The sequence below is a fragment of the Salmo trutta genome, chromosome 39 (assembly GCF_901001165.1).
Source record: "Salmo trutta chromosome 39, fSalTru1.1, whole genome shotgun sequence".
Lineage (NCBI taxonomy): Eukaryota > Metazoa > Chordata > Actinopteri > Salmoniformes > Salmonidae > Salmo > Salmo trutta.
In genome coordinates, this window is record NC_042995.1 from 17,981,168 (window position 1) to 18,004,271 (window position 23,104).

The following is a 23,104-nucleotide window of genomic DNA, read 5'->3' on the forward strand; positions in this document are numbered from 1 at the left end:
CAAACAGTTCTATTTTTGTTTCATCAGACTGGAGGACATCTCTCCAAAAAGTACGATCTTTGTCCCCATGTGCAGTTGCAAACCGTAGTCTGGCTTTTTTATGCCGGTTTTGGAGCAGTGGCTTCTTCCTTGCTGAGCGGCCTTTCAGGTTATGTCGATATAGGACTCGTTTTACTGTGGATATAGATACTTTTGTTTCCTCCAGTATCTTCACAAGGTCCTTTGCTGTTGTTCTGGGATTGATTTGCAATTTTCGCACCAAAGTAGGTTCATCTCTAGGAGATGAACGTGGTACCTTCAGGCGTTTGGAAATTGCTCCCAAGGATGAACCCGACTTGATGTCAAGCAAAGAGGCATTGAGTTTGAAGGTAGACCTCGAAATACATCCACAGGTACACCTCCAGTTGACTCAAATGATGTCAATTAGGCTATCAGAAGCTACTAAAGCCATGACATCATTGTCTGGAATTTTCCAAGCTGTTTAAAGGCACAGTCAACTTAGTGTATGTAAACGTCTGACCCACTGGAATTGTGATACAGTGACTTATAAGTGAAATAATCTGTCTGTAAACAATTGTTGGGAAAATGACTTGTGTCATGCACGAAGTAGATGTCCTAACCGACTTGCCAAAACTATAGTTTGTTAACTTGTAGAGTGGTTGAAAAACGAGTTTTAATGACTCCAACCTAAGTGTATGTAAACTTCCGACTTCAACTGTATATACTGTATTCTATTCTATTGTACTGTATTTTAGTCTATGCCGCTCCGACATTGCTCGTCCAAATATGATATATTCTTAGTTTCATTCCTTTACTTTAGATTTGTGTGTATTGTGAAATTGTTAGATATTACTTGATAGGTATTACTGCACTGTTGGAACTAGAAACACAAGCATTTCGCTACACCCGCAATAACATCTGCTAAACGTGTATGTGACCAATACAATTTGATTTGATTTGATTGGACGTTTCTCTCCCCACAGAAGTCCCTCTGAGGTTGTCTTTTTCATTAGGTCTCTAGTTGTGTTCTGTTCTGTCTGTCATTGAGTGTATTTGTACTACTTAGAGAACACACCATCAACAGGAGACAGAGGTTTTCTCTGTGACAGAGGTCTGTTAGAACAAGTCAATTTCAGGTTGTGACAGAGGCAGAGCAGCCATTTGCCTATCAAAGAAATTAGGAGTAACGCCATCAATCAAAGTTTGCTGTTAACTTTCCGTTTGTCAGACGGTGAAGAGAAAAGACGTGATTGTGTTGTCGGGTACGCACAATTTGCAGTGTGGCTCTGTTAGTCTTTGATAGATGATTTCCACTGGTCTACTTTTTCCACAAGAGGGATTCTACGGTTAGGGAAATTAAATCAATCGTCAAACAGGCAAATGCTCCTTTGCTCCACTTTGTTTGTATGTGTCTAAAGGGGCAGCCTCTCAACACTTTAATTTAATGGAATTGCCCCGTGACGGATTTCCAACTCTCTTATCCAAGATTGATGTGGCATCACACTGGCTGGCGTGCACAGCCTAGGACAAATGGGTCTGGACAGGAATTGTGCTCTTCCCTCATTAGGGCTGTAGTGTTTGAGTGCAGGGGCCCAGTGAGCGTGGAGGGATTACATCTCAAACACCAACGTTTCCTGGGATCCCTTGATGAGCACATCTGCAGAAATAGACCTAATTCCCTGAGAACATCAGGAATTACTAACAACCAGGTAACCAATAGGAGGCTCGGGTTTCAACCATGCAAGCTTATAGAGCTAACAAGCATGTATGCATTCACACACACACGCACACGCACACTTCAGTGCCAAGGACCATCATTGTGGTAGCTAAATGCCAGCATATTCCTTAGGCTACTCTCTCTACTTGTTGGTTTGATGTCTGGCCCATGATAATTAAGCCAAAGACACGGTTGAGCGTGCGTTGACTGCTCTCTCAGACAAGCAGCTCTTTGTCCGTAACTGCCTAACCTAAACCATCCTGGCCTATCATTAGGAAGGTGTTTGCGTGTGTGTGTGCCTATCATTAGGAAGGATCTCCGAGAGGTTTAACGTTCAGCTGGAGTGTAACTGTCGGTGACTGAGGGAAACAATGAGGACAGATAATGGAGGCCTTAGTCTGAGCTCCTCTGTGTCACAGTGCCCCCCCTTTCTCTCTCTCTCTCTCTCTCTCTTCCTCTCTCTCTTCCTCTCTCTTTTATCTATCGCTCTCTCTCTTTTATCTCTCTCTCTCTATCTTTTCTCTCTCTCACTCTCTTTCCCTCTCTCACTCTCTCTCTCACTCTGCCCTCTCTCTTTCTTTCTCTCTCTGTCTCTCTCTCTGTCTGTCCCCCTCGCTCTCTGCTTCAGTGACGGCCTGGAATGCCCCTGCTCGACCAAGACTCTACATGCCAAGAAGTCCAATAGAGTAAAACAATCCCAGTCTCATGGAAGCTAAACACTTAGCTAAGCTTACTTTATGAGAACAACCAATGAATCATCTGACTCTCAGTATCTATCTGGAGGAGAGCATAATAAAACTGGACCCCAGTTGAAGTCTATTGACAAGCCTCAGTCTTAGACAGCACTAAAATATGGACTCTTAAGTCTGTTAGAGGTTACTGTGGAGACAGGGAAATCAGGGAGGGGTTAAGGGTTTAGTGTTCCTGGCTGGACGGCTTTATGTTGGGCTTCAGAGGTCAGAGGTCAGAGGTTAGGGAGCACATATAGACCAAGAGGTCAATGGGATGTATTCTGGACTTATTTCAGCTGCACTGACAGGCAGACCTCCTCTCTCTCACAACACACTCATCAGATAGCGACCTTCCTCTGCTCTTGGCCCAGGGCCCGGTTTCTTCGTTAGAACCACAGGTAACATACTTAGCCTTAAGGTGCTTTTAGGAAACCGGCTCCAGGTTGGTTGTTTTAAAACAAGCAGGAACATTTTCTGAGCTAGTTAAAGAAAAAGGAAATGCTTGTCTGATGCCTTTCCCCTGTCCCGTGTCCCCGTCCCCTCCTTTCCCCGTCCCCTCCTTACATGAACCAGTTGTTCCTGCGTGTCGTACTCCTTGGAACATCCTTCCCAGTGGCAGTTTGTCTCATACACCATCTCTGGCTCATGCTTGCATTCATCTTTATCCAAGTCCTCCTTCAGGTCCAGCATCCCCCCTAGATGATCCTGTTAGAGTTAGAACACGAGAAAAGAGAAGAAGAATACTTTATAGTCCATTCTTTCTTACGGTCCAGGAAATGTGTCTTTTTTTTATTTGAACCCAACACAAGCCATTAACACTATTAACGGTTACTGATGTAACACCCTGACATTGTCCGAGAGATCCCAGATTGACTTGACTGGAGGAACAGAGTGACTAATGTACATGTAACAGACAGATGTGTTAATTTTTTTTCTGACCAGGCAGGGATTCATTGACACGGCTAAGACAGATCCCAGGCCTGTGCGTGTGTGTGCATGTTTGTGACGTGCAGCCCATCCCCTGGTCTCTTCTTTCCCCTCTCCACAGTGCCAGCCTCCCACCCTTCCCTGCTCCAATGTGCTGACTGCAGCATGTTTATCTCTGCACCTCGCCACTATCTTCATCAATTCTACTGGCCCCAAGACGACTATGTACACCACCATCCCCATGCATCAAACCTGCCTCTGAGTCGAAGAGGAGGGCTCCGCAAATTTGTCAAAAGAGAGAGAGAGAGAGTGAAAGAGAGAGCAAGAGAGAGAGAGAGAGAGTAAAAAGCACCTCAGATGACAATAACGTCTGGCCAATATTTAATTGAAATGAAGTGCCGTGGCACAGTTTACAGCGGCCAGGGAGAAAAGAAGAGAGGGAGGAACAAACGAATGGATGCAAAGCTCTTATCACACAGAGTTTTTCTTCTTTCAGCCGTAGCAGAGAAAGAAACGGGGTCAGGGGACTGGCTGGTTCCCAAGGGTCTGTGTCAATTCAGGACAGAGGAGTATTTGGGCAGAGGAAAGGAAGCAAAGGAAACCTTTTTTTTTTCTTCATCATCAGTTGCAAAGGATTGATCATTTTTTAATTGCCCTCAACACATCATTCTCTTTAGATCCTATCAGCCCGTACGTCTCACTTCCGGTACAGGGCAACAAAGTTCATCATGACAACTGATTTATAAAGTAGTAGATCCTAATCCCATTCTTACCGGAGAACATGGGGACAGTGGCCTCGGACACTCCACCTCTGTCTTCACCTTTGACCTCTTGGTGATCATGGGATTGACTGTACTGCTCACTGCCGAGTCCCCACTTGTGTTCTGGAGTAGAGGAGCGGAGAGAATAGGAGAGGAGACGAGATGAGAGGAGGGGAGAGAGGAGAAGAGAGGAGAGTAGGGGAGAGAGGAGTGGAGAGGAGAGGAGGGGAGAGAAAAAAAGAAAGAAGAGAAGAAAAGAGGGGTTAATACAGGGCTCGAGTCAAATAGACCTTCATATATCAGAGTTGAGCCCTCATAGAGACTAAACAATTTCAAGTGTTTTATGATGAGAGGGTGGAGTACAGTATGAAAACATCCCATCCATCTACAGAGTGAGACCACTGCCTGGGGCTTCAGTGTAAACCTCAGGTAACTCCTGGAGAAACTTTAGAGACGAGAGTAGGCACACCCCACCACCTACACAGTTAATGCTTCACAATAAGCTAACATAGGCAGTATCTGGCAGTTGACTTTAATAGTCATGCTAGACTGTGATTCTGGGATTGCACTAAACCACAGCAAAGTGTTCCTAATCAGAGGAAGACTTTGTTTCTCCTCAGTATCCCTCTGTGTTTACTGTGGTTTGTAACAGAAACTTGGGGTTGGGATCGTTTGTGTTTGGACAATGAGGGTTTAACATCCCCAATCCCTTTATTCATGGGTATGGAGTTTACCTTATGAAGGGGCATTTCAGTGAATGGTATGATAAGAACCACAGAGACAACCACAAACCATAGTGGATGTATACAATGGATGAGGGAAATGGACAGCAGTACTTATGTTTTAAATCATCTTAAAACAAGTTCACTGAGAACACAAACAAACAGAAGAAAATTGTACGGCTATAGACGTCATGCTGGTTTGATTTGAGCATCCCACACAATACCACGATTTCCAGAAGGCCACAGGGCAAGGCTCACATTTGGTGGTTATGGATAATGAGAAGATCTACCTCGTACCAGACAATTTAGGTACAGTTCAGGAAGAAGATTGACAAACTGAAGGAAAAAGTCTCCACACATCAAAGCTGGTTTGCATACCACCATTACCAAAGAAGAAGAGCAGTCTCACCTTTGACTGTGAGCCATTGTTGTGGTTGTGTGAGGAGGGGGGCAGAGAGGAGAGACCCAGGGCAGACTGGCGACTGGAGAAGGTGGGTGGGGGCTGGATGAGAGGAGGGGTGTGCCCGAACACACTCAGGCCTCTCTGCTGGGACAGGAGCTGCTGGTAGGCCATGGGGTTGATGTGGTGGGGGAAGGTAAAGGACGGACTGGAACACAAGACAATAACGCACATCTTATCTCCAACTGTGACACAAAATTCCACTTTCAACCCAGGTAGCCTAGAGGTTAAGTGTGTTGGGCCAGTAAATGAAAGGTTGCTGGTTTGAATCCCTGAGCAAACTAGGTGAAAAATATATCAATGTTCCCTTGAGTTAAGGCTCCTGTAAGTCAAGTGTCTGCTAAATGACTAAAATGTAACTCGCACGTCACAACTTTTCACCTGAAAGTCATGTATAAGACTGGCAGCCATGAACTTCTGTCAGCCAGTGATTGTCAAGCAAATAACTGCTGGTCTCACGGTAATTGAACATTAATTAACATAAACACTTTTAGCAACTCCTGGCTCCCACGCATAGCCTACAAGACACTGATGCAGACCTTTGGAACATCTACATTTTAAAATGTAATATAGCCTACACCATCACAATAAATCCATTATTTATTTTGGACAGAAACATGATATTAACGAAAAGTAGTCTATTTCAGAAGAACAGAATAGCATACTCTGAGTTGTCCTGATGTTAGGCCCTGATCTGGCTATGCTATATGGCTGTGGGCTACACTAGTTCATTTAGCAGACTAGATTTGCTTACAATTCCATAGCATTCTTTTTAATATTATTTTATATTTTGAAGAAAACAACTGAACATAGCTGAATAAAATAGAAAGGATATTTTCTCCAAACAATGAGGGAGTACACACGTGGCTATTCTGTGTTGAGTTGTTAACAAAGTAACAGGTCCTCCTATGCTTAATTTAGAGTTACATTAGTTGTGATACAAACGTTGGGCTATATGTTTTGATTTTTAATACATTCTAAGGCTGCATACTGCGACTCGATGATTTGAAAAATCTTGCATGAAAGGCATGAGCTCTGCTTTGTTTTATACGCAGGTTGTACACACTTCATCAGTCTCTCATTCACAATTTGACAAGAACTTGATAATGCCTTAAATTTCCCGGCTGCATCCCCTTTGTGTGGCCGTAATGCCCCCTAACAAGTCCATGCCTTTTGCGGCCCAAGTGGCCGTTGTGCTGTTGGGCTGAATATAATAATTATAATTCCCTTCTCCCGGCTCCTTGCTGAAGCACCTCTTACTCACATGGCTCTCTGTCAAGTAATCAGGTCTTTCTCACAGGCTACAAGTGAAGACAGACACATCAGGGACTCAACTACGCGCGTCCTTATCCAATTCCGAGGCGCATATTGAAGATATTGGAAGAACTGTCCACATTTACTTTTCGTCAGCCTAACGAGTACTGAGTAGGCCTAACAAACAGCAAAAGCACTAGCCTATGTCAATCTACTATCCCCCACAGTACAAAAGTTTACATATCCTATTCTGTGCGAAAAATAAATATTCCAAACATAGTCTTGGACACTAGCATAAAAAAACTGTTTAAGCAATGAGCTTTATGCAAAAGATGAGAACGATTAGCTTAAAAAAGGCAATTTCTTCACATTATAAGCGCAGCAATGTTCCATAGGCAGGAAAACACCATTCTCAAAAGTGGCCACAAATGCGATTATGCATGTAATGCTTTTATCATCAAGGTGCATTTTTATGGTGAAAATGATCTTCCCCAAACTTGAAACTATGCCAGTTAGGCTCTACACCCATTGTAAAGTGAATTCATGTGCTTCATTTTATGAAGTTATTTGGCCACTTTAGTTGTGATACAAACTTTATCTAAATATATAGGCCTATGGGATAGGCCTTATGGGTCTCCCAGTTGGGACACAGCCTGAGATCAAACCTGGGTCTGTAGTGATGCCTCTAGCACTGCAATGCAGTGCCTTAGACCACTGCACCACTCCGGAGGAATGTATTACTTTATTTGACTTAAATGGAGTTTATATTCATGTGACCAGTATATCAGTTAACCCAATCCAAGCATCTTATATCAATAGTTTGAACAATCAGTTATTACTACATATTGACTAGTTACTGGCTAGGGTACCTGATGCCTCCAACAGAGAGGTGTCCGTAGGAGCTGCTGGCTGCAGAGCTGGAGCGTGAGTTGTTGATGTAAGCCACCAGAGAGTTGGGTGAGGTACGGATCATGGTCTGCAGGTCGATGCTGGCGTCCGATAGAGGAGAGATGGACAGGGCTCGCTTTCTGTTCAGCCTGGGGGTCAGTCTGGGACTGGAGAACCGTGACACTGTGGAAAAGAATAACACACAGACACATACAGACTGTTAGTCTGACAACCTCTGAACTTCTCCTCTCAGCTGGGCATAGTTGCATCTGCTTCAAGTATGCAGAGACTTATTGTCATAGTTTGCATATACTGTATACATACATGTGTGACGCACACAAAATGTATGGTCACATTTGTGTTTATGTATTGTTTCTTTATATTGGGGAAGAATGCTTTTACTGAATTGTCAGTCCTCCAAGTTTTCGCCATTGCTATGCGTTGATACTATTGTTGGCCAGTAGGGGGCGCGATCCTGCACCTGTGTGTTCTAATAATCAGAGGTGGAAAAAGTACTAAATTGTCATACTTGAGTAAAAGTAAAGATATCTTAATAGAAAATAACTCAAGTAAAAGTGAAAGTCACCCAGTAAAATACTACTTGATTCAAAGTCTAAAAGTATCTGGTTTTAAATGTACTTAAGTACAGTGGTGGAAAAAGTACTGAAGGGTCATACTTGAGTAAAAGTAAAAACTATACATCAAATTCCTTATATTAAGCAAACCAGACGACACGATATCCTTATTATTATTATAAAAGTTATATTTTTTTGACAGCCAGGGGCACACTCCACCACTCAGACATCATTTACAAACTAAGCATTTGTGTTTAGTGAGTCTGCCAGATCAGAGGCAGTAGGGATGACCAGGGACGTTCTCTTGATAAGTCCGTGAATTGGATCATTTTCTTGTACTGCTAAGCATTTCAAATTGAAACGAGTACTTTTGGGTGTCAAGGAAAATGTATGGAGTAAAGAGTCTATTATTTTCTTTAGGAATATAGTGGAGTAAAAATAAAAGTTGTCAAAAATATAAATAGTAAAGTACAGATACCCCCCCAAAATTACTTAAGTAGTACTTTAAAGTATTTTTACTTAATTACTTTACACCACTGCTCATAATTGAGAGAACCTTTGAAAGAGAAGCCACGTTCTCCTGTTTCATCATTTATCCTGTGTTACAGGTCAGTAAAGTGCAAAAATACACTGAATATCACAATATTGTTTTGTAACTTGCCCGTTGAAGTGAATGTAATGGTTTTGAACAACATAGTAATTGTATAACTTTGTACTAGATAGAAAACGCATGTCGAGTGTAAAGTGAAATGATGGCGGTGAATTCCTTTGATCTAGAAGGAAAGGAATTGTTAACTCCTAAACATTTTTATTTTTGAAAAAGACACTCCTGACAATATCCTAAGGATTTAGAGAATTTAATGTTGCAACTGTGATGTTTAATAACTTTGTAATTGTTGTACTGTAAATGTTAGAAAAGCTGCTAGCTTAGAGCTAGCTCCGGTTAGCTTTTGGCTAGTTCCGGTTAGCTGTTTGCTAGCTCCGGTCAGTTGGTTGCTAGCTTCGGTTAGCGCTATGCTAGCTTGTTCAGTCATTTTTCAATAATTTGCATTCATCTCAGTTGCAATAGTATTGCCTTTCTATTAGCCCTTCTTACACTTGGGTGAATGTATTTTGAGCATGGGTATAGTGGGCAACAGTCAACTACATAATTATAACCTAAACAAGTGAATTACAGTTAAGAGTAAATGTGTTTGGGGTAAGGAATTTTTGGATTGGAATTGGATTGGAATTTAATATTTTTTATCTGTGAATTGATGTATTTTTGACATGTTTATGAAATAATATGACAGGGATTTGAGACAAATTATTAAATACACTTTAAAGAAAACAAAACAAAAAATGTAAATGCAATGAAAAGACAGAAAAAGACAATTTGCACTTGAGAAAATGTTGAATACGATAATTGAGAGAACCTTTGAAAGAGAAGCCACGTTCTCCTGTTTCATAATTTATCCTATGTTACAGGAACTATTATCTGCTCCACCAGTCACAAAACTGGGACCTGTAACACATGCATTACATACAGTATATATACAGTACCAGTCAAAAGTTTGGACACACCTATTCATTCAAGGGTTTTTCTTTATTTTTACTATTTTCTACATTGTATAATGATAGTAAAGACATCAAAACTATGAAATAACACATATGGAATCATGTAGTAACCAAGAAAGTGTTAAACAAATCAAAATACATTTTAGATTTTAGATTCTTCAAAGTAGTCATCCTTTGCCTTGATGACAGCTTTGTACACTCTTTGCATTCTCTCAACAAGCTTCACCTAGAATCTTTTTCCAACAGTCTCGGAGGACTTCCCACATATGCTGAGCACTTGTTGGCTGCTTTTCCTTCACTCTGCGGGCCAACTCATCCCAAACCATCTCTATTGGTTTGAGGTTGGTTGATTGTGGATGCCAGGTCATCTGATGCAGTACTCGATCACTCCTTCTTGGTAAAATAGCCCTTATACAGCCTGGAGGTGTGTTGGGTCACTGTCCTGTTGAAAAACAAATGATAGTCCCACTAAGCGCAAACCAGATGGGATGGTGTATCGCTGCAGAATGCTGTGGTAGCCATGCTGGTTAAGTGTGCCTTGAATTCTAAATAAATCACGACAGTATCACCAGCAAAGGACCCCCACACCATCACACCTCCTCCTCCATGCTTCATGGTGGGAACTACACATGCGGAAATCATCAGACCAAAGAACAGATTTCCACTGGTCTATGTCCATTGCTCGTGTTTCTTGGCTCAAGCAAGTTTCTTCTTCTTATTGGTGACCTTTAGAAGTGGTTTCTTTTCAGCAATTCGACCATGAAGGCCTGATTCACACAGTCTCCTCTGAACAGTTGATGTTGAGATGTGTCTGTTACTTGAACTCTGTGAAGCATTTATTTGGGCTGCAATTTCTGAGGCTGGTAACTCTAATGAACTTATCGTCTGCAGCACAGGTAACTCTGGGTCTTCCTTTCCTGTGGTGGTCCTCATAAGAGCCAGTTTCATCATAGTGCTTGATGGTTTTTGAGACTGCACTTGAAGAAACTTTCAAAGTTCTTGAAATGTTCTGTATTGACTGGCCTTCATGTCTTAGAGTAATGATGGACTGTCATTTCTCTTTGCTTATTTGAGCTGTTCTTGCCATAATATGGACTTTTACCAAATAGGGCTATCTTCTGTATACCACCCCTACCTTGTCACAACACAACTGATTGGCTCAAACGCATTAAGAAGGAAATCAATTCCACAAATTAACAAGGCACACCTGTTAATTGAAATGCATTCCAGGTGACTACCTCATGAAGCTGGTTGAGAGAATGCCAAGAGTGTGCAAACTGTCATCAAGGCAAAGGGTGGCTGCTTTGAAGAATCTCAAATATAAAATATATTTTGATTTGTTTAACACTTTTTTGGTTACTACATGATTCCTACATTATTCCTTATGTGTTATTTCATAGTTTGATGTCTTCACCATTATTCTACAATGTAGAACATAGTAAAAATAAATAAAAACCCTGGAATGAGCAGGTGTGTCCAAACCTTTGACTGGTACTGTACACACACATATATATATACACATGTGTACACACATATATACATATACATATATACATATATATATATATATATATATATATATATATATATATATATCCCACACCACGCTTGATCTATAATGGCTATCATTTTAACCTTTTATGCCATGTATGTAGCCTGCTTTCTGCCCCTACCCCTATCCCCTTATCGCTCACTCCAAGCCAATTTAAAAGCCCAGTGTCTCTCTCTCTCTCTCTCTCTCTCCCTAAGGGAAGGCACCCACTTTACCACTGTGAGATATTACGAATGTTTGCAAATATTTGTGTTTATTTCATACAGGCAAAAATAATTATATCGAGTCAATCTTTTTTTCTCACTATCATTGTGTCATTTCCCCATCCTACCCTGCCCAACTCTGTGCTATTTCTGGAGCTCCAGCGAGAGAGACAGACCTAGAGGAATGCTCCAGCTCAGCCTAGCCTCTAGCCCAGCCTGGGACTGGGTGATGGATGCTAACGCAGCCTCCCTCCAACACCCAAACCCCCTGGGAAAAGAGCAGCACTATCAATAAGTGCTCAAGATTGATTCCTAGCTAATACAGTAAACAATTTGTCTGAGGTGATGGAAACCGAGCCTGGCAGAAGATATTGTTGCAGTAAAATAAACTCATCTCTTATCCGGTGCTAGAATTATAGCAGGGGAAGGAAGTAAAGCAGAGGACGGATACGGGATGGAGATGAAAGATGAAAATAAAAAACCTAAAACAACAATCCTCAAACAACTTTAATGTGCCCTAGTGACACACATTTTCAACGTACACGGTCTAAAATTTCAATAAAACAAAATGCTCAAAACAAACGGCTTCTATTCTGTTTGAAAAGATCTTAGCTCTGTTGTCTTTCAAAATCGATGCATCCTAAACGGCAACCTATTTCCTACATAGTGCACCACTTTTGACCAGGGCCTTATGAAGGGAATAGGGGGCTATTTGGGATGCACCCATAAGCCATGGTGACCTCATTAAGATTCAGTGTAAAGGATAATACATCTAAGCCTAAATAATGTACTTTAATTAAACAGATAAAAATCTCACTGCGATCGAAAAAACATTCTGTACTTCACTTTGGTAAATGAGGCCAATTTAGAGAATTGATTTCAACTGAAATGCATGCAAAGTGTTTTTGATCGCTCTTATGTTCATGGTTTATAATGTGCATTTTGTCACAGTTTATTTGTATACGTCGCTAAGCTACCTGGTCATACTTTGAAAAATGACAAGGTAGGAGGATAATTACGTAATAACTATCCAATAATTACTTCATGAAAAAGTGCCACTATGTATAATTTGCTACCAGCCAGGTACAGCAGTTACCGTAACCAGTTGTTTAAACATATTTTAAAAATAAAAGCCTTAAACTGTATCGGTAATGGCATTTTGTAAAAAGAAATTAAAACACCAAATCACAGGTGAAATTCATAAAGCTGGCTATCATCTAATTTCCTGTGATATGTAACCGGTGTGTTTCTGGATGTCTGTTGCTCTAGGGGGCCAGTGAAGTCAGCAGGAGAGCCAGTCAGCCAGTTGTTCAGGGCACAACAGGTGCTAGACATTAGCAGTGGTGTTAGTGGAGCCAGTCCAGAGCAACAGTATCATTAAGACCTGTGGGATAATAACCAAAGGCACTGCAACCGGATGTCCATAATGGCTCAATAACATGTGGTGCCAACACCAGGCACTGCACCAGCAGCTCTACGCAAACAGTGCCACGGCTGATTAAACTCAGGCTACTGTACCTCCACAGAGAATAACTTTCTGAGCCATTATTCTTAGCAGAAGCTCTAATGGCTAAATGTTGGACATATTGACCAGGGACATGGACCATGGACATATTGACCAGGGCTGGGGTCAATTCGAATTGAAGGCAGTCAGTTCAGGAAGTAAACTTCAATAACAACAATAATAAAAAAATGCATCTATTTTCAATGACTTCTCAATAAACATATGAGTAGAAGATATTTATTTTAAAAGTTTTCCATTTACATTTTTTTAAATATTAAAATCACTTTTAAATTAAAATGGACCCCAGCCCTGAAAGGGACTCCACCACTGTCTCTCAGGGGATATTTCTGCTGTCAAACATAATATAAATACAATTCTCACATGAGCTGTTAAAGACATTGAGCACATGATCGGGGGAGGGGGTTCGCGTTGGAGAATACGTGTTGTAATTTAGCGGTAGTTAACTAGTTAATAACTCAGGTTCATCCTAAAAGAAAAGCTGAGGTGAATTTAGCCCTTAGTATTTACATTGCATTACTGGCTCTATAGTTTCAGTGACTGGGACAAACCATTCAGAAATGGCAGCCTTATTTATCTGTGTTAGCGGCTCACCTCAGGGGAGATGTGTTTATTAATGTGCCACTTCCCCTGATAAATGAGGTAATGGAAAGCCGGGCCTGGCGCTCACCACACCTCTCCTCGTCCCCCCTCCCCTCGCAGCGCCTCGCCTCCCTTTTCCCCTGTGATTTATGTCAGCAAGCCAGGCACCAGGCAGCGACCGACCGACTGCTAGGCTGTGTGTGTGGACAACCGACTGCTAAGTTGTGTGTGTGGATGACCGACTGCTAGGTTGTGTGTGTGTGTGTGTGTGTGTGTGTGTGTGTGTGTGTGTGTGTGTGTGTGTGTGTGTGTGTGTGTGTGTGTGTGTGTGTGTGTGTGTGTGTGTGTGTGTGTGTGTGTGTGTGTGTGTGTGTGTGTGTGTGTGTGTGTGGAGTGGACATCTCCTCCTCCAGAGGCTGGGCTGGCCTTGAGTCCTGAGTGGCTATGTCACTAAATAAGGCTGGCTCTCACACTCACAGCCTGCTCTGGCCAGGCCTCTTGGAGAAGCTGTGTGAGCCAAAGTGTCTGTGGTCTTACTTGAACTTTTTTCTCGTGGTAGTTAATGTCCATTGTTTCTCTGTGTAGCATAGATATTACACTACTAACAAGCCAAATGCATCATACAGTACACAGCATTTGTCTTGGGAGCTGGGCTACAGAGAGGCCTGCTCAGTGTATTTCACTGTTTGGGAATTAAGTTATGACAGTTTTTATACGCACAGCAAGCTGAGGCCTTTGGCAGCGTGCCCCTGGTTGGCCTGAGCAAGCAGAAGCTTGGCCCAGACACAATGCAACACAACAGCTCATTCAGAACCCCGGCCTGCTGGATGCTGTACAACTCAGAAACTGGAGGACAATGTTTACTCTCTTACAGTACACCCAGGTAGACCGACTAGCTTCAGAGCAATAATTTAACTTGTACAGGGCAGGTACAAAACTCACTGTCTGTGTGTCAAATCAAACCCTACCCTTCACCTGGGGCAGGGGCCTGATCTCTTTCTCTGAGTGTTTGGAGCGAAGTGTGAGCTGCTTGAGGCGACATCTATGGGGTGAGTTGTGTGTTTTATCGGCGGAGGAAGCAGTAGTGGTAGTAGCTACCATAGGAACACCGGTAGCTGTGAGCCTCATATGGTGACGGAAAAGGTCCGACAGTATCTCCTATTGCCTTAACGTCTTTCGGGATTCCTGTAAATGTCACGCAGCAATACAGTAAAAGGCAAGTGAATATCAGTGGCTGTCCTAATCTGAACCTATCTGTTTTATAAACACAGTCAACTCGTTTGATACCCAAGCTTCTGTATAGGGTGGTTTTGATGTCGTGTTCCCTCACACTACCCTATAGCCTAATGGGTAATGCTACTGCACTGTAACACTATCCCTGTGTATAATAATCGGTCTCCCCCTAGACACCACTACCCTTTTAAGGTGACAGAGGTAGTTGAGGATGAAAGTAGGCATTCATTACATGAAACATATTTCTGACCCAGGCGCCCTCTGCCTCACCCGTCCTCCCCCTGTTCCCTTCCTCCCCTCTGAATGAGCAACATCCTCCAGTAAATGTCGTCTCAGTACAATCAGGTCTGTTGTTTATGGAATGTCCTGGCACAGACTTGAGAGAGGGGAAATACTTACTGAACCTATACTGTGGTTACAGTACCTGAGGGCTTCTGGCCCGCCCTTTGAAGTTGTTTGAAATAAAACATTTATAAAAGCCTTTTTTTTAAATGTTCTGCTGCCTACAGTTCCATTGATCTGGGGTTTCATCATTCTCTTAAGGTGAGGTCGTTGCAATCTCAGTGTTGCTTTTAAAAGTTAAATACCTTCCAATAAAAATGCCACCATATTATAGTCCTAGAGTACACACTGATACCAACAGAGGAAGGGGCAGGGGACACAAAAAAAATCGTTCCCCTAAAATGAATGTTACAATTCATACCCACACACTTCCAAGGGTGGAAGTCTGGGAACTGGCGAAGTCTGAGAACTCACCACTGTAAATCACCAGGAATTGAGCTCAAAAATACTCGTAAAAATGTTTCCACTTTTGTTCCCATGCATTCCAGCCCTTCCCACACAGACAGTATCAACCTGTTGTGTAGATACAACAGATATACGGTAAAGGGGAGTGGTCCTCTGTGGTCCCAGTCTAACTCACCATCCATGGGGGTGATGTATTCTGGCAGGTGTGCAGCTGCCGCCCCAGCCCCCTGCATCAGCAGCTCTCCGTAGGGGTTACGATGGCTGGCCATCAGGTGGTAGTACTCAGCAGGGCTGGCTCCAGGAGGGGGAGGGGGCAACCCAAACAGACCCCGCTCTTTCAAGTGTTCATGCGCCACTGCAGGGGGAGAGGAAGGAGGAGAATGAGGGAGGGAAGACCAACATTAAAGGAGAGGAAGGAGGAGAGGAGGGTGAGAGAATGAGTGAAGGGAGGAAGGAGGAGACGAGGGAGAGAATGAGTGAAGGGAGGAAGGAGGAGACGAGGGAGAGAATGAGTGAGGGGAGGAAGGAGGAGACGAGGGAGAGAATGAGTGAAGGTAGGAAGGAGGAGACGAGGGAGAGAATGAGTGAAGGGAGGAAGGAGGAGACGAGGGAGAGAATGAGTGAGGGGAGGAAGGAGGAGACGAGGGAGAGAATGAGTGAAGGGAGGAAGGAGGAGACGAGGGAGAGAATGAGTGAAGGGAGGAAGGAGGAGACGAGGGAGAGAATGAGTGAAGGTAGGAAGGAGGAGACGAGGGAGAGAATGAGTGAAGGGAGGAAGGAGGAGACGAGGGAGAGAATGAGTGAGGGGAGGAAGGAGGAGACGAGGGAGAGAATGAGTGAAGGGAGGAAGGAGGAGACAAGGGAGAGAATGAGTGAAGGGAGGAAGGAGGAGACGAGGGAGAGAATGAGTGAAGGGAGGAAGGAGGAGACGAGGGAGAGAATGAGTGAAGGGAGGAAGGAGGAGACGAGGGAGAGAATGAGTGAAGGGAGGAAGGAGGAGACGAGGGAGAGAATGAGTGAAGGTAGGAAGGAGGAGACGAGGGAGAGAATGAGTGAAGGGAGGAAGGAGGAGACGAGGGAGAGAATGAGTGAGGGAAGACAAGAACATTACAGGGAGAGGAAGGAAGGTTTAGGGGGAATGAGGGATGAATGAGATGAAGAGAGAGAGAGAATGAGTGAGGGGGGAGAAAGACATTCCAGATTCCAGCCCCGGTTGGTCTACTTGGTCACATGCTGCCAGAGCCGTTTGAAAAGGGTTAGGGTTAGGATTGGTGACAGGATGGCCCTGTCCTAGGGAGACATTATCTACATCCCAAATGGCACCCAATTCCCTATATAGTGCACTACTTTTGACCTGGGCTCTGATCAAAAGTAGTGCACTATATAGAGCATATAGTGCCATTTGGAACGCAGTCATTGATGCAGGACAAGAGGAACGGGAGGGAATGGGAGTGCTAAGCTGGCTGGGCAGTGAGGTTAGTGATGTGCAGTGAGGCGTGTCAGAAGTCCTGCAGATTAAGGAGACAGATAGACAGAGAGACAGAGAGAGAGAGAGAGACAGCGAGAGAGAGACAGCGAGAGAGAAAGAGAGAGACATAGAAAGAGAGAAAGGGCCCCACTCGATATTCCAGCATTTCCTCCAACTCAGAAACAAAGTACTTTTGGGGTTTCTCTCTTTGAAAACACACACACACACACACACACACACACACACACACACACACACACACACACACACACACACACACACACACACACACACACACACACACACACACACACACACACACACACCCTGAATGAGCACCCTGAATCCTACAGTAACAATGGTGTTAGTCTGTTAACAACTACACCCAGTAAAGCCCTTTTAAAAGTGTCAGTGGCAATAAGAGTGGGATATGGCCGATAGCTGCTGTTGAATAGCACCACTCTGTCCCAGAGGCTTCCAAAGTCCATCTGTTTCTCCAGGAATTTAGAAGGAAATATCTGCTCTGTTTATGGTTTGGGTCAGGGTCCAGAGGAGGAAGAGACCAGGACTCCCCTCTTTTTCTCTCCCTCCCTCTCCCTCCCTCTCTCGCTCACTCTCTCTCTCGCTCCCCTCTCTCTCTCCCCCTAATGTGTCACCTCTCCCACTGTAAGTGATCTTTCAGACACAATTAGGCCGTGCTGCGCTAAAGGAAAACAGACATGTGCTTGTACTGACTTCATATAGCAGAACCAGACCTTTATTTTCTCCTTCTCTCTCTCTCCTGGATCACATAACCACTTAAATGGAGGGAGTCACTTTGGATCAGCACAATGAGGAACATGTCTTTTGAAGCAGTCCGATGAAGGCCCGAGCAGAGCTGAGCCGTCCCTGCCGTACAACTTGTTCTTTATTTCAATCAACTGAACAGAAAGTCCATAGAAAGAGAACGTGACTGACGAATAGAACACAGCAGACTGGGCCCAAAGGAATCCCGAGGCCTGTCAATGCTAATGTCATGCTAACGGTGTGTAGCGCAGAAACGACAATAAGAAAAGAGCAGCAGAACCTCTGCCTGTTATACCTCTGTTATATGCGATGGCCAGCGACTAAGAAGAGAATTTCCTGAAACCATTTCATTTCCATTGGCAGTGTTCTATATTCAATCGGTTTTAATTGAAAACTAAAGGAACAAAATCCAGACTGAAACATGGTTGCCCTATTAAAAGTTCTAGAAGATATAACAGTTTTTGAAAAGGCTCACGTGGGAACATCAAACGTCAAACTAAACGTCCGCCGTCTCTCAATGAAATCCAAGGCCGCCTCTCCTCTCTCCCCAAACCACCTATTTGCGTTCCCTCAACCGAAAATAGCCTCCTTCATTTTCTCCCTCTTTCCCATGGCTTTATCACTGCGAGATCTCCAACCCTGCGCTGCTTATTTAACTTTAAAAGCAGGACCACATTACTGTTGACAGACTGTAAAAGGTGATTTATTTCCTATTCTGGCTCCTCGCCTCCACCCGTTATTGTAATTCAGCTCTGAGGTAAAGGGGGAAAGTTGGGGGCAGTTCCAATGGGACTGTTTTTGTTTGATCAATTTCCATGGCTTTCCAATAACCCCCTTGATATATTGAACACGTGGTGAGAAGAGGGAGGTCAGAGCTTCACAAAGAGCAATATGTAGCATGTAAGACTACTTTATGCAATGATGTAGCACCGGCTCGATGTGTCTAACCTAATCTGTATGCCCACTCAAACATGCTGTTTACTGACAATCACAACAGCAAATCCCCTCTCCACACTGAAAACAATTGCATACTCTTCAGAAGTTAGAATCCTTCAATTCTCCACCAAGCTTTCAGTAGTACATCAATGACACAATTGCTTCTGTTGGGATCCACATTGTAAGGTGATGCTCATTGCAGTGAATGACCTTGGATGTTGCACAATCTAGACATGCAGTTGAACTCACAGTCTGCAGGGCTGAGTCCGCGGGCTGCAGAGATCATGGACAGGGTTGGGCTGCTGTGAATGGAGCGGAGGTAGTGCTCCATGTGAGGGTTGAAGTAGGGGTGAGCGGGGCTGAAGGGGGACTCCCCCGTTCCGGCTGCGTGGGGGGACAGACGGATCAGAGAGATGTCTGACATGACCGGGCTGCCACCTAGTCCAGGACTGGAGGGGAGAGAGAGAGAGAGAGAGAGAGAGAGTTATTATCTTAGTTCATGTACACTGTGGTTCATGGCGTATTTAGTCTCTTGTGACAGACGGAAACTTTTGAACAGTTTCTTGTATCCAGACATCTCAAGTTCCTGTGATTTTCTTTAAGTTACAGTGGAAATAAAAACAGTTACAAATTAAAGTAAAACAACGGGACCCTTTGCTGTATCTCACCTGACCTAAGTCCTTACATGACATAGCCTAAGGCCTAACCATTTTTCCATCTGATACTACATGGCGGTGCAGACCGTGCTGCGTGATGCAGTCCGAGCAATCGTTCACACACACACACACCTGAGACGTTTGTATAAGTGTATCAGCCAGCCAGGTCTAAGCCTGAATAATGAATCTAAGGTGAATCTGATACGCTCTGTCTCCTTGCTCTGTGTATATAGACTGGAATGAGAATGAGATCACGTCTAATATCATGGTCTGCATCCCAGATGGCACCCTATCCCCTAGTGCACCATAGGGCCCTGGTCAAAAGTAGTGCACTATATAGTGATTAGGCTGCCATTCGGGACGCAGGTCATTCCTCATCCTATCAGGGCTTTGATCTGGAAATACGTTGCAACAGAGGTTTCCTGTGAGATGGGGTCATGGAGCAGACTGTGTGTGTGTGTGTGTGTGTGTGTGTGTGTGTGTGTGTGTGTGTGTGTGTGTGTGTGTGTGTGTGTGTGTGTGTGTGTGTGTGTGTGTGTGTGTGTGTGTGTGTGTGTGTGTGTGTGTGTGTGTGTGTGTATGGAACGCAACCATGCAATGTAATGCTATTACATCCCTACGGCATTACCTGATGTCACACTAATTTACCCTAAGTTACCCCAACCACAGACAAATACACTGTAACATCAGGCAGGCAGGCAGGCAGGCAGGCAGGCAGGCAGGCAGGCAGGCAGGCAGGCAGGCAGGCAGGCAGGCAGGCAGGCAGGCCTCAACATAAAAAGACGTTGGTCTGGCTCTGGCACTGTAGCTGGTTTCAGCATTTCATCTGTCATTGTTCCTTTAACCCCAGACAGGGATGATACTGAAGATAGTCACACTGTGTCTGTTAACGAGTTCTAACCTGACCCAGAGAGGAGAAAGTGAGGAACTCATGGCGTGTCAATGAGAGGTGTGTCTCCTGCCTGGTTGCTACTGGCTGTACAGACAGACCCTCTGACAGGCTGAAGATCAGAGGATACAGCAGCACACACCAGGTAGTCTCTTCCCACAGCCACTGTATATCTGAACCTCTGGGTTTGGAGCCATGAGTCTGGAAAGCTAGACTACGCACTATGCAGGAGATACCAGACTCATTTTCCTTCAGCACAACAGAAACTAGTACATACTATCTCAATTCAAATATAGATATACCCAGACTGAAGACTTAAAGCAGGTTGAAAACAACTCAATTTCACAAAACCTTATGCTTAGAGTTTCTCTAGTTACCCAATGAGAAATGAGTGTACAATTTAGTGTCTGAAGCTGGAATCTTTGTCTGTTTGTACTCCTTCCCTGAGACACTTTTTGAATACAGACCCATATTGACCTCAATCTCTCCGTTATCCCCAGTACTGTCTGTCTCTAGGGGCCGGTTGGTCTGTGCTTGACCCAAAGTGAGTCCACTCCATTTCCAGTAAATGCCCCCCAGATGACCAAGGTTTGTCCCAAAGCCAACTTTCTGCCATGGGACTTAGCTAACAGATGACCATAAAGGGCTCTCTGTCTGAGGCCTGAGAAGAAACAGATATTCCATACACAGAAAGCCTTTAGATTACTGGGCAACTTAAAACTTCAACCTGATATTATGGACTGGAACCTGGCTGCAAAATGCGCTTATCTGCCTATAGCTCAGTCAGTCGCTCTGGACCTTTAGCCACAGACCTTTTCATCTCCCTGAGTCTATCTGTACCATGTGAAGGAGTCTACTAGGTCCAGAGAGCCAAACAGATACACCAAAGTATGTGGACACCCCTTCAAATTAGTGGATTCTGTCACGCCTGCTCCTGCTCCCCTGCTCTGGTGCTCGAGGGTGTCAGGCTGCCCATCATTACGCACACCTGTCACCATCGTTACGCGCATCAGCACTTCATTGGACTCACCTGGATTCCATCACGTCTTTGATTGCCTCCCCTATATCTGTCACTTCCTCAGTTTCTTCTCCATGCCTGCATTAATGTTGTTTTGTTTTCCTTGTCCAGACGCTGTCCGTGTTTTGTTTCATGTCCGTTATTTGTTAAATATTCACTCCCTGTACTTGCTTCTCGTCTCCCAGCGTTTGTCCTCACAGATTCGGCTATTACAGCCATACCCGTTGCTGACAGGTGTATACAATCAAGCACACAGCCATGCAATCTCCATAGACAAACATTGGCAATAGAATGGCCTTACTGAAGAGCTCAGTGACTTTCAATGTGGCACTGTCATAGGATTCCACCTTTCCAACAAGTCAGTTGGTCAAATTTCTGCCCTGCTAGAGCTGCCCCGGTCAAATGTAAGTGCTGTTATTGTGAAGTGGAGCAACAACGGCTCAGCCGCGAAGTGGTAGGCCACACAAGCTCACAGAACGGGTCTGCCGAGTGCTGAAGAGCGTAGGGCGTAACAATCGCCTGTCCTCGGTTGTAACACTCACTACCGAGTCCCAAATTGCCTCTGGAAGCAACGTCAACACAAGAACTGTTAGTTGGGAGCTTCATGAAATGGATTTCCATGGCCGAGCAGCCGTACACAAGCCTAAGATCACCATGCGCAATGCCAAGCGTTGGCTGTAGTGGTGTAAAGGTTGCTGCCATTGGACTTTTGAGCAGTGGAGACGCGTTCTCTGGAGGGATGAATCACACTTCACCATCTGGCAGTCCGACAGACGAATCTGGGTTTGGTGGATGCCAGGAGAACCTGCACCAATGCATAGTGCCACCTGTAAAGTTTGGTGGAGGAGAAATAATGGTTGGGGGTTTTTCATCGTTCAAGCTAGGCCCCTTAGTTCCAGTGAAGGGAAGTCTAAACGCTACAGCATACAATGACATTCTAGATGATTCTGTGCTTCCAACTTTGTGGAAACAGTTTGGGGAAGAACCTGTCCTGTTTCAGCATAACAATGCCCCAGTGCACAAAGCGAGGTCCATACAGAAAAGGTTTGTCAAGATCGCTGTTGAAGAATTTGACTGGCCTGCACAGAATCTTGACCTCAACCCCATTGAACACCTTTGGGATGAATTGGAACGCCGACTGTGAGCCAGGCCTAATCACCCAAAATCAGTGCCCGACCTCAGTAATGCTCTTGTGGCTGAATGGAAGCAAGTCTCCGCAGCAATGTTCCAACATCAAGTGGAAAGCCTTCCCAGAAGAGTGGAGGCTGTTATAGCAGCAATGGAGGGACCAACTCCATATTAATGCCCATGATTTTGGAATGAGATGTTTGACGAGCAGGTGTCCACATACTTTTGGTCATGTAGTGTATGTAACATTGCGACTCGAGAGAGAAACCAACGGTCGTATTCTACTGCAGCAATACAGTGTGATTGCGTCACGAGTGAAGCAAGACCTGTTGTTGGTTTTGAAGGAGATAACGATCTGATTGATAGTTAAAATGCCTCGACGTCATTAACCCTCGCACCACTATTAACCATTAACACGTCATCTGCATGAACTGACAAGACCTTGTCATAGAATACCCCGGGGTCGCCAGGGTTACAGTAAGCTATTTGCATAGGACCTGAGATGTTCGTATATCATAACAATAGCAAGCACCTACATTGGGCATCTGTCCCTTCACAAGATCATAGACCTGAATAGATGTAACTAATGACTTTTAAATATGAATCACATAAATATTGATCTCTTTAGCCAGCAGTCATGCAAAAAAAAAACGAGAAATGCTTAACTTAAACAAAACCCTCGTCCATAAAGAAGAGTAGGCCTTTACTTAAAATGATACGATGTAGAGAGAGCAGCACCCTAAATAAGTAATAGAATATTCAAATGTTAAAGGCCCTCCCGTGGAATGGTTT

General features: G+C 44.0%; 1 protein-coding gene across 1 annotated transcript in view; it reads right to left on the reverse strand.

Moving 5' to 3' along the window:
• The window catches only part of LOC115179192 (zinc finger protein GLI2), a 72,509-nt gene that overhangs the window by 11,656 nt on the left and 37,749 nt on the right, over window positions 1-23,104 (reverse strand). The window contains exons 4-9 of the mRNA XM_029740559.1: window positions 18,871-19,070; window positions 15,607-15,786; window positions 7,442-7,643; window positions 5,268-5,466; window positions 4,149-4,259; window positions 3,013-3,153 (exon numbers count right to left, since the gene is read on the reverse strand). Coding sequence (XP_029596419.1) covers window positions 3,013-3,153; window positions 4,149-4,259; window positions 5,268-5,466; window positions 7,442-7,643; window positions 15,607-15,786; window positions 18,871-19,070 — 1,033 coding nt within the window. The remainder of the gene's footprint in view (window positions 1-3,012; window positions 3,154-4,148; window positions 4,260-5,267; window positions 5,467-7,441; window positions 7,644-15,606; window positions 15,787-18,870; window positions 19,071-23,104) is intronic.